The sequence below is a fragment of the Ictidomys tridecemlineatus genome, chromosome 8, assembly GCF_052094955.1.
Source record: "Ictidomys tridecemlineatus isolate mIctTri1 chromosome 8, mIctTri1.hap1, whole genome shotgun sequence".
NCBI lineage: Eukaryota > Metazoa > Chordata > Mammalia > Rodentia > Sciuridae > Ictidomys > Ictidomys tridecemlineatus.
The window spans coordinates 138505845-138518350 of NC_135484.1; the positions used below are offsets into that span (position 1 = coordinate 138505845).

A 12506-nucleotide genomic window follows, 5' to 3' on the forward strand; every position below is an offset into this window, starting at 1 on the left:
GGGGAGATTTACACAGTCGGGGTGGTTCCCAACTGGGGCTGGAATCCTCCTAAGTCTTCTCTTACACGTGTGTCTGCTAATGGTGCTGAGGCAACATGAAGGCTAGGTTCCCCCTTGTGAGCTCCCACACAAGTCCTCTTCATGTTGCTGAGCTTTCTCAGAGACTAGTGGTGGAGTTCCAAGAGAATCTTTGGAGGGAGAAATCCTGACTGAGAGGAAATGTCACAGCACGATCATTTAAAAAAAAAAAAAAGCACGAGGTAATTGCATGACTTTTCTCGTGTAATCTCAGAAGTCACATCTCATCCCTTCCCCCTTATCTCTTGATTGAAGTATCTCAGCCCACTAGGATTGAAGATGAGGGGTATTGGGGAATTTGCTTGAGTTTTTGGAAATCCCCGTAAATAGCAGCATTAATTTTCCATGCTTAGAATGTATTGGCTCCTCTGTAGGGAGAAATACCAAAACAGGCTATAAGTGGAACATCAGAATCCATTTTTATTAATCATAGTCTTTCCTGGAAGCCTGACACCAATGAAAGGGATTATTTGTTGTTTTAAAACCTGTTAGGAAAAAGAATAAACAGAAAAGAAATCACCACATTTTATCTAGTCATTAAGATTTCTATTACAGGTTTAGAATCCCTAATCAGAAGTCCAGAACACTCCAAAATTCAAAATACTTTTTGTTCCAGAGCATTTCTGATAAGGAAAAATAAACCTATTCCTGAAAAATTTCTCATCACTTTTTATATATAAAGCCACATATTGTAAAGCCTTTCACCTTTTGTCTTCATGTGCCCTGTTCTCTCCCACCCACCCCCAAATAAAAAACAGATGCTGCTTTTAGTATTTGAAATCCTTCAGAAGGTGTTACAATAACATTCCATTATTCATTTAACCAATTTCCTATGAATAAACATTTGGGTTGTGTGCACTCTTTTGCTATTATAAACAGTATTTCAATAAATCACATTGTAAATTCACAATTTTTCATGAATAGTATATGTTCTAGAAGTTCAAGTAATAGGTGATAGTATACATTTTGAATTTTGATAACTAGTGCTATGTTATATTCCTTGGGTCAAAAAATTTAAAACCCACATGTATCCTACCAGCAATGTGTAAGAGTGCTTTGCTACCAAGTGTGTGATCTTTTTTTTATTATTATTATTTTTTGCCCCCCTGGGGGCAAAAAATCAGTAAGTAAAAACTGATAACTTGATTCAATTTTATCTTGCATTTATTTTAAGTGAAGTATTCATTTATTTAAGAATCATTTTTTCCTTGCCTTGCCTGTGAATATTTTCATATTCTTTTCCCATTTTTAAATTTATTGTTCTTTTTTTTTAACCTACTTTTAACAGATCTCCACTAGTTTTATTTTTGTTTTGAGGAATGGGGAAAGAAATGAGGGTGCTGCATGAAAAGAGCAGATAACAAATTACTGGATATGAAATAAAACTAAATCCCCTAGATCTGCTGCTCATTCAGCTATAGATAGTGGTCTCTAGATGGTTGGTTTTGTCTAACATTTGAAGATGAAGTGTAAATGATTTAATAAAGCACGCTTCAATAAATACTCCCTCCTCTTTTTGTTGTTGTTGTCGTTGTTGTTTATTTTTTACTTGAAAAGACTTAACTAGTACAGAAAATGTTTTAGAAATTGTTGGTCGACGGATAAAAAATTTCAGTTAGGAAAAAGGAATAAACTTGAGATCTATTGTACAACATGATAATTCTAGCTAATAACTATGTATTGTCTACTTGAAAATTGCCAAGACTAGATTTTAAATGTTTTCATCACAAAAAGTTTATGAAGCAATCAATGATTGTTGATTCATTTTAGTAATTCCACAGTATATACTTATATCAAAACATCATGTTCTACATCACAAATAAATATCTCATAATAGTTTTTATTTGTGAATTTTAAAAATAAGCGGTTGTTTTTGTACTACTACTCATAGTGACCCATGAGCATCACATTTTTTAATTTTCATCTTATGACTTTCATTTGTACCTGTATTAAGTAGTAATATCATAGTAAATGTTTATTTTATCATAGAAGTGTTCATATTCCCTTATACTCTGTGATTTAATAAACATCTATATAGTTATTTTATGTATTTTAATATAACAATATTTTAATGTACTATAATATTTAAACAGTTTTCTAATTTTGGACACTTAGATTGTTTTCATTCTTCTAAGTAATACTGCTCCAAATATCTTTATTTATCTTTCTGCTTTTGTTAATTCCTTGGGATAAATCTCCCCCCTAAAATCTTAGAATAAAGTATGTGAGCATTTTTGTGGATCTTTGGTCTGTTGCTACATTGTTCTCTAAATGGTGATAAAGAATAGAGTGCATAACCAGAAACAAGTGAGAATACTGGAACCAAGTCCCTCACCAGGTTCAGGAATATCATTTCTCGAAAAAATCCTTCAAGTGGTATAAAATGTTGGTGTTGTGTTAATTTTCGTATCTTCAGTTGGTCATCTGCCTCTCTAAGGTTTTTAGGCATCACTATGAATTACTCTATTTTCCCTCCACCATCAGCTCCTTTCTAGGCAGGGGTCACTTGGTCAGGAACTCTGGCTGCAGCATTCTTCTGGTTAAACAGCCCCTTCCCTGTCCCCCTTCTGGATGACCGTTTGTCCTGGGAACACAGGTAGCCAGCCACGCAGTTTTCTTCATACACACTCTCCCTCTGACTGAGGCCCTACTCTCTCTGTATCAGTTTCTTGTGGCATTTTGAATACTTTTTATTCATTGATCCTTGAAACAAATCCTCTGTTTAGAGGCTCACATTTCTTTCTGATTTCTCTTATCCTTGTCATCTGTGAATGATGGTGGTGGCAGCAATAACCAGAGCACATCAGCTCCTCTCTGTCCCCTCCTCAGAGTGTCAGCTGCCCAGCCTTGCCCTCGCTGTCTCTGCACCCCCCAGCCTTCCTGGGCTGCACCTGTCCCTTTACTGTTGGAACTCTGCCATTTTCTGTCACCTTTCTCCACGTTTCCTGTCTGATTTGTTTTTTCTTCACTCCCTCAAGAACAAATTATCTCATAAATGGCTTATAACAACACAAATGTACTATCCATTTCCTTGCTTCAGGACTCTGGATGTGGACTGGTGTGGTCCCCCAGTGTGTGGTCTCCCCAGGTTGAAATCAGAATGTTAGGGCTATATTCTCAAGCTTTGGGTCTTTCAGCCTAGCAGACTGAGGAGGATGTGTTCTTCATGATTATGGGAGTGCGGTTCCCATGTGTCTCACTGGCTTTGGTGTGCCTCTCAGCTCCTTAGGGACTCCCCGAGGTCCTGGGCACATGTTTCCTCAGAGCCTGGCCACTCACCTCCTCATAGCCAGCAGGGGAAACCTCTCTCCAATCTGCCAAGGTGGAGAGAGTCATACAAGTCACACAAGACAAACTAACAACTGGGGTGGGACCCTGTCCTTCTCATGGGTCAGTTACAATCAAAGGAAGAGGTTTCCACGGGGCTGTGCATGAGAGGTAGGAATCTCGGGAGCCACTTCAGTCTGCCTCAGGAGCCTGCTTTATGTCTGTTTGGAATTTTCATTTCATGAGCTCATTTTCCAAGCTCTTTTAGAAGTATGAACTGCTCCTGTCACTTTTCTTACTCTCCACCGCCCTGTCTTTTGTCTTATACTCTGATTCATACATGTGAAATGCACTGTTAGAATTCACGGTACTGACAGAATCTGACCCGCTTGCTACCATTTGGGGTAATTGGCACTAGATAGGCATTTCACCATGGCTTCCTTGCCCTCTGCACATGGTTGGAGGAGCTCTTACTACCAGGAAACATGGTGTTTTTAATAAAGTTGAAGATTTTGATGGCCTGACACACACTTTCTGAATGTTCACAGTCCAGTGTGGCCTGTTTTGCACACATGGCCCTATCTGTAGGCAGTTCGGGAGGAGCCTATCTTTTCCTTCTCTTATGTAACTGACACCTAGAAGGCTACATGTTTAAATCAGTGCAGATAAAGACTACAGAAGAAGCATAATTCATAGGTGAGAATGCAGGTTTCAAAGAGCCTGAACTTTCTTCAGAAATGAAAGAAAATATTATTGTCAATGTGGCTCCATAGTGCTTTCATGAGGACAGTAAGGATCATAAGGACAGACAGGAAGGAAAAGTAAGATGGGGTGCCTTCCACCTCGGCTCTGCAGGACACTGCTGCCTATAGGCCTCAGGCAGGGTTCCTGGTAATTATGGGGAGGAGTGTTTACCTGCCCAATCTTCATCCTTCCCTGAACAGCCCTTTTATTTTCTTTCCTAATTATAGCTGGTGCTCAAGATCGAATGGGCTGGGCTTTTGGCCTGGGGTTAGAAAGACTGGCCATGATCCTCTATGACATCCCTGATATCCGCCTCTTCTGGAGTGAGGACGAGCGCTTCCTGAAGCAGTTCCGCATCTCGGACATTAATCAGAAGGTGAAGTTCCAGGTGAGATGACTTGCAGGAATTAAGTCAATGATAATAAAAATGGTTGTCAAGGATTGAGAGGATCTGCTACTTGAAAACTGCTGAACTTTAAAATAATGTGAATTTAAAAATAGGTTAAATAGAGTCCATAAATACTCATGAGGTTCATAAACCTTCCGAAATTATATGCAGGAAAAGAGAGATTTATCAATCTTATTAGTCTAAACAGAGAAAAACAATTTTGGGCTTTGTTCCTGACCATTTTGTCATTGTGAAGTACCCATCTTTATCAATGATGATATTTTTCTCTTAAAGTTTACCTTTCCTGAGACTAAAGTAGACACAGTGGCTTATGATTAGTGTTTAAAATGACATCTTTTTTTTCATATAACTTTCATCCTTTGTCTTTATATTAAAATTATTTTTCTTATGAATAGCATAGAATTGGGTCCAATTTTTAAACCCAGATTTAAAGTCTCTATCTTCTAATTGAAATGTAAATAAAAAGTGTGTTTCTTATTAGCAGCATAGAATTGGGTCCATTTTTTTAAACCCAAGTTTAAAGTTTCTTATCTTGTAATTAGAATGCTAAATACACTTAGATTTACTCTAATTGTTTATATAATTGGGATTAATTCTATCATCTTTTTATTTCTTTCTCAATTTCCCTATTTATTCTTTATTTGTTTATTCCTATGTTTGGAAATTGAGCTTTATTTTTTTTGTTTTCATCTTCTGTTTTATTTCCTCTCTTGCTATTTAGTTTTGCCACTTCGAATGATTTTTAAGTGGTTACTCTAGATTATAGTATGCATAATTAATTTGTCACACTTTACCTTAGATAAATATTACACAACCTGATGAAATATTTAACAACCTTCTTATAATGTAATTTTATTTACCTCTTTTTTATATTATTGTCATACTTTATTTTCCCACAACTCATAATCCCATAATGCATTGTTATATTTGTTTCAAATAGTCAGTTTTCTTTTGAAGAAATTAAAACTATATTGTTTCACATTTCCCTTGTCGTTTACTTTCTGTAGATCTTGTTTATTTTCTGTGATCATTTCCCTTAACAGCTTTTGTTAGTCTGGAAACGACTAGAAATGATTTTGTTTCACCTCCATTTTTTTAGGAGTATTTTTATGAGTATAGGGGTCTACATGGTCAAATCCCCCCTCCCTTCAATTCTGTTGGACATGTGATTTTCTTGCCTTTCTTTTTTGACTCTTGTTTTGAGCAGTTTGAACTGTGTCTGATTTTCTGTTATCCTGCTTGGGGGTTCATTGTGTTGGTTTTCTGTCTTCAACTCTTTTGGAAACTTCTCATATATCTTCTCTTCTAACAATGCTACTCCCTGTAACAAGGGCCCTCTTTCCTCCAGTGTGCGTTAACAGAGACCTCATTTCCTTCACAGCCATCACGAGCACGGCTTTGACCTCTGCATTTCCCTGTCAGTTTTTTATGATGAGTTATATCTGTCTTTCTCAGACATGTAAGTTTTCTCTACCCTGCTTCTCCCTTCCTCCTTACCTGGTCAGAGTCTTTACCATTCATTTCTACAACAGTATGTTCAGTACAAACTAACCTTTTATATAATAGTGCTCAAAATGCTCTGTCCATTAACTGGTTCCAAGACCACGTTCATGTTTTTTAAGTATTTGTAACAAGTCGTACCTTACTTCCAGATACCAAAATATGTATTGGTTTCCTGTTGCTGCTATGACAAATCACTACAAACTCAGTGGCTTAAAACAACATAGATTTATTATCTTATAGTTGTAGAGGAAGAAAACCAAAGTCAGTCCAACTGGCCTAAAGGGAAGGTGTCAGCAGAGCTGGGGGAAGCTCTGGGGGAGGCCTGCTTCCTTGCCTCCTCCGGCTCTAGAGGCTGTCCTCATCCTTGACCCATGGCCACACATCACATCGCATTGTTACCCTTCCATTTCCCTCTTGGGATCTTATCACCTTTTTTTGTTTTTTTTTTAAAATTTTTGCCTCTTTTTTACAAGGAGTCTTGTGATTACATGAAGCCCAGCAAGATCATTCAGGATAATCTCTCCATCCCAAGATCCTTTCTAAATCACTTCTGTGGAGACCTTTTTTAATGTAAGGTAAAATGTTCACAGGTTCCAGGGGTTCTGACATCTTGGAGGAGGCATTATTTAGCCTGTCCCTTTTTCATTTTTATATTCAGAAGCACATGGCCAGCTGCTCACCTTTAGACCTAACACAGTGGTTTTCTTGTTTGGGATAAGTAATACAGGCAGTAGTAATATGTTAGCAATTTTTAACTGTTTCAGAGAGTGATTATCTATATATAGATTCAGACTCATTCTGTCACTTAATGCACTTGACCTTAGGCAGTACTCTTCACAGAGGATAGGAGAGGAAACCTGGGGGAAAGGCCTCTTAGCAACTGTGAGCTGTGGTTTCTCTGGCCAAGAAACTCTGGAAGCCCCTGTTGTGTAGGAGGCAGAAGTTTCTCTTTGTTCATCTCCCCCTTGGGCCCTCCTAAATTATGCTTCAGACTCTCTTGGTCTCTGTGGTGTCTTCTTCTGAGGTCTCCAAGCTCATCCAGCTGTGAGTGCACTCTTTTGGGTACTAGGAGCAGTTTCTCAGTAGAGTACCCTGAGGCCTTATTTCTGTGATTTTTTTTTTTTTATGAATGCCTGAAAACCATTGTTTAGATCTAGTAAGTAGGATCCTCAAGTTGTTATGTGATTTTAATTTTTGCTTCTTATTTTACATATTTTGAGTTAAGGGCTTTGCCAATTCTGGCCCTCTCTGGCCCACCTGGATCAGTGCTTGAGATAAGTGGATGAACAGTTTGGTTGTTTTTTCCTCCAAGTGTCATCTTGCTCCATACAAGAGATCATTGTCCACCACTTCAGTTCCCATACTGTGCTCATTGATGTGTGTGTGCCTTCATTCATGTACTCCAGCCAATTCCTCTAAAGCCACATTTGCAATTTCAATGCACTGAACTTAGTATTCAATTAGTGCAACTTTTGTTAATTGTTTAAATGTCCCTTAAACAGTCCAGAATTATAAATTTAATATGTTGCCCCATACAGAGTAATGTTATTGTTGAAAATTGCTCAACATTGTACATTTTACTTACATAGTTTACTTAAAATCATTAATTACCTGTCCATAGTGGCTTACAAATAATTCAGTAATATTGCCTATAATCTTTTCTCCCAGTTGGGAGCTTTTCCTGGCTTTCTTCTCTGGCCACAGGCCATCTTATTCCTAACCTGGATGGTGTCTCAAACACTTGTTACTGCAACTGCAGTGGTGGAGAACAAGTGAGTGAGTGCAAACTCTCACCCCACATGTAACCACGCTTGGTCGTTAGCACTCATTTTGGCCTTCATGATCTCTCTGTTACAAGATCTTCTCAGCAATCCTCTGAGTTTAGCTGCTATTCTTCTTTCCATTTTACAGGTGAGAAACCTTGCAGGGTAGTCATCTCACTAGCAGCATTAGCACGGTATATTGTTCACTCAGAGCTTCCAGGAGGCATTTCCTGAAGATTCCCTCCTTAACCTTTCCTCCTTTCTTTCCTTTTTGTGTTTGCCCAGGTGAGGGAACTGTGTGAGTAAATTTAGTTTAAATGCACATTTAAAAAAATATGCTGAAGTCAGAGATTTGCTTGTGCCCTTTAGAATTAGAACCAGAGGTGATTTCACAAGAAATTGAAAGGGCAAAGAATTCAGTCGGCATCCATAGGACAGTGCCTATGAAAGGTTCTGGTTTCAACTCAATCACCTCTGAGGTCAGTCATGCCTAGATGTCCAGGGGAAACTGTCAAAGCTGACCAGTGCTCTTTCTATGGCAGCAAGCACTGTGAGAACTGGGAGCTTGTTAAGGCCAAGGCTAAATCTTTTCCTTTTACTTATTCCTTCTGGCAATTACAATTCAATAAGGCATTCATCTATACAGTAATTTATTGAGACTTTATGATATTTGCCACTTGTTAAATCCTATGTGTAATTCATTAAGCTAAATTTGTTGCTTGTGCTAAAGCTTTTATGGACTGCAATTGATAGAGTAGATATGATAAGCCCATTTTGTGGATGATGAAACTGAGTCTGGGCACCAACAAGTAATTCGACAAAACAATACTAGTAAGTGACAGGGCAATGATTTTTATGAAAGCTAACTCCAGAGAGCTCCCAATGTTGAACTAGTAAACTCTGTTATTGCCTATACCAAGTATGCTAGATGCTAGAGTCAGTAAAGTGAAATGGGCAGTTCCTGACTTCAAGTTGTTTGTAATCTAGAGGAGGAAACTTTATTAAGAGACACTTACAATATAAAAAAAATGGTGGTGCTATATATAGGTGAATGTAGAATTTCACTGATACTGACCAATGAATGTGGAGGTCAAAAATTTCTTCCTCTTTATTTTAATCCTGTTTTGCTAGTTAATTCTCGAAATCCTTCTCTGTCCCTCCAGAATTGTATTAGAGCTTGAGCCTGTGATTACTTCCTAATCTCTCTGTCTTGGAATAGCTCCTGGATCTGGTTTTGCTGTCATTATCATAAATGGTGCTAGCTAGAGACTTAGTGCAGGATTTTACAGTGTTTCCTCATTATGTTCCCATTAAAATCCAGCTGTGAGAATCCCATTAGTTTCATTGTATCACATTGAAATTAATAGATCTCAAACTTTTGAAATTATTTCCACGTGCACTTTTCCCACCTCACCAAGTTTTATATATACATGTACATTAAGTATTATCTTTTGCTGAAAAAAAAATATGTTTACCCCAGAAGAAACTAATAGGAAGGGACAGGGAAAGAAATGAGAAGATGACCAACCATAGGACCTTTTATATGTTCAGTGAGCATTATTTTCTTCGTAAACGAGGAGAGACACAGTGATAGGAGAACAAATGGGTTTGTATCGGGAATCCTCATAGTGTGGGTATGTAGGCATTTATAACAGAGCCTAGCACATCTTGATTAATGCCTATTAACTCTTACTCGTATTTTCACCAGCACCAGTATTCCACCATGACTGCTACAAAATAGGTACTGTTCTGCTGGTGGTGGCCACTATCCTCATAATCCTTGGTCCTTCGTGTTCTCAGGTTCTGTCTTCAGCTTGCTTTGTCACTGGAGTTGTTATTACCCCAGCCTCACAACACTAAGACACTTCATTGGCCCAAAGTCCATTTTGTCCTATGGATTGAAGCTCTGTGTTTATTTTATGTTGCAACTTCCGTCTTCGGAGGAGCTTTTGGGTTAAGCTGTCAAGTTAAGACTCTTTTATTTTGGTGAAACTGGGAAATCTATCATATTTAGAGAATTGCTGCCATAATTTCTTTTTTATTTATCAAGCACTTAAAAAATAAGAACAAGTCCAGCTTTTTGTGCAGTCTGCTTATAGTGTGGATTGCAGTGATTTATTTTTTGTAACTTAACATATACACACATTCAATATCTTACTTGTATTTTCTTGACTGTTAACCTAACAGACATGTACAAACACTTTCTGTTGATAGACAACATGTTGAACCTTAAATCTTCCCAACATCTATAAAATTTGACAAAGTATGGGCAATATATTTCAGGAATCATTTATATGACTAGAAGTGTTGATGTTTCTATCCCTGTGATATTTCTGTGCTGTAAAGAATCATCTAAACTGGATGCTAATAATTGATGGGTCATAAAGTTAAAGGAATTTTAGAAAAACATCATCAGAATAGATACCAGGGGCAAATAAATACAAGAATGAAGAAACTGACCTAGAAAGAACATGTCAGTTAAGTGATGACAGGTGGATAAACATTTATCTTTCCCATGGAATATGGAAAGGAATTGTTACAGAATAGTGGTGGGGATGTTTTTGGCTTCAACCAAGGGAAGACCCAGTTTAAAATGGCATAAATAAGAACACTAGCAGCAAACCCTCAGTGTAGCCAGGGCTCTAGAACCCTGAGCTTTTTTTCCTCAGAATGGAAAGTTGGCAGCAGGCTCAGCAAGCATTACTTCATGCAGTAAGTTGTAGAGGCAGAAAGTGAACACTCTTCTTCCTTTATTTTTTATTTCTTATTTATGTGAAAGAAAGTTTTCTAAAAGTCTTCAGCAGGCTTTCCTCACATCTCATCTTCAAGGTAGTTGGAGTAATCTGTGAAGTTAGCCTGTTATTTTCTGCTGTTTAGACTGAGCTCTTGACAATAAGGCTCATGCTTTTGCATTATTTTGTAACCAGTAATGACAGTTGCATCCAAGTAGGCCCTGCCAAAGAAGATGGTTCTTATTATTGCAGCCATTTTTTGGAATAGATTGTCACTTATGAAGTGGAATGATAGAGGCGAGTAGAAAAACTCTTCCAGCCTAAAATCATTCCCTTCTGCTGACAATAGCTTAAAATCTCCCTTTAGTTTAATGCTTTGATCCCTAGTCAAACCGAAAATGTTCCTTTTGCCTAGAACGGGCTATGGCTACTTTCAGAGGTCAGCTGAACAAGAGTAATGGGCAGTATGTGGCTTGGAGCACTTTTTCCTGTTTAAAATACAATGTAGAAGTCAGGGTCATCATGGAGCATTCAACTAAGTTAACTATATTGGCCAAAAGGGAAAAGGGCTGAAATATTAACTTCAAGGTCACTCAACCTAGGAATGAGATCCTCAGAGTTATCAAAGAACTGACAATTGTTGATCCGAGTCAATTAAGTGGGAAATTCAATGTTCATATTAATGTTCTGGGACCAAATTAAATCAAAGTAATTTACCTTACTAAGAAAAATTAACCCAGAAAGGTAAGTGGGATCATTAAGCATCTTTATCTGGGCAAAAGAACAAACAAGTCTTTTCATTGTTTCAATTAGAGGGGTAGCCTGCCCCTTTAACTCAGAAGATGAAAGGAGCTTTGGGGTTCATCTGCAGTGGGAATTATTTCATGATTACACTGTGGTACAGCTTTTCAAGCTATACATTTATGTTGGCTTTTTTTATGTGTAATCTTGTGATCTTGGAAATGAAGAATGTGGTTTTAAAAGAGCAGTAATTTATATAGTGGATAGCTTAATTATTCTTTCTATCACTTACCTAAGTAATACATCAAATATTTTCTTTCAATGTGAGGGAGAATTTATTTTCTAAAGAACCTCCCTGTGAGATGCATAAATTATCATTGTAAGATATAATTCACTACTAAGCACAGTGAACTATAAATAGGTGACCCTTTTAAAAGATCATTTGGCAGAGTTTGAACTCTAGGTTAACTACTATTTGAGAAGCAATTATATATTTATTTTTATTCATGTTTACATATCCTAAGATACATTTGAATATTAAATAAAAATATGTTTTACATATCTTAAAATATGTAAAGTAATTACATATCCTAAATGTGTTTCTGCATTAGATTTGCTAACAATGGTTCGCACCTGTGAGCCCATTCCCCCATTCTCCACCTTTATCAATTCCTGGGATTTGTGCCACCAATACTTTTTTTTTTAAATGAGTAAAAACAATTCAGTTAAAACACATCTGCCTCCCTGGTGACATTCCCTTTCCCTGATATCTTCCCCAGAGGTCACCATATCCTTCAGTTGGATGTGCACCATTCTCTATTATCGCTGCATTTGTATGTGTGCAAAAAACAATTTGGAGGATTGCTTCAAAATTTATATCACATGGCCAAAGTAATTAAAAAACAGAAATTTGGAGAGATTTTGCAAGAAATGTAGAGCAGCAATAATAGCCAAATAACCAATTCCCTTAATCTGATTTAAAAATCTACAATAATTGTGAGAAGGTGGAACTCAGGCCAGGATGAACACATAGGCCTGAGAAGTTCAGTGAGGAGCTGAAAAACAGACCTTACTCAGTGTGCTAGATTGTTGACAACATTAGCCCTGCAGAAAGTGACAAGAGGGAAAGTCTCTGCACACATGGAGCAGGGATAATTGGGTATCTATATGGTAAAACTGAAACTTGACCCCATATTTCTAATTATTCAGAAATGAATTCCAGGGGGTTTGTAGATGTAAATGCAAAAGGGAATTTATTAGCTTGCTGCC

At 37.4% G+C, this 12506-nt stretch overlaps 1 protein-coding gene across 10 annotated transcripts in view; it reads left to right on the top strand.

Annotated features, from left to right (window-relative positions):
* The window catches only part of Fars2 (phenylalanyl-tRNA synthetase 2, mitochondrial), a 491273-nt gene that overhangs the window by 275039 nt on the left and 203728 nt on the right, over positions 1–12506 (top strand). For all 10 annotated transcript variants that reach the window (XR_013425364.1, XM_013359661.4, XM_078020497.1 and 7 more), the window contains one exon: positions 4317–4477. Coding sequence is in view for 9 of the 10 variants with exons in the window: in XM_013359661.4 (XP_013215115.2) it covers positions 4317–4477 (161 nt within the window). In the remaining variant the exon portion in view is untranslated. The remainder of the gene's footprint in view (positions 1–4316; positions 4478–12506) is intronic.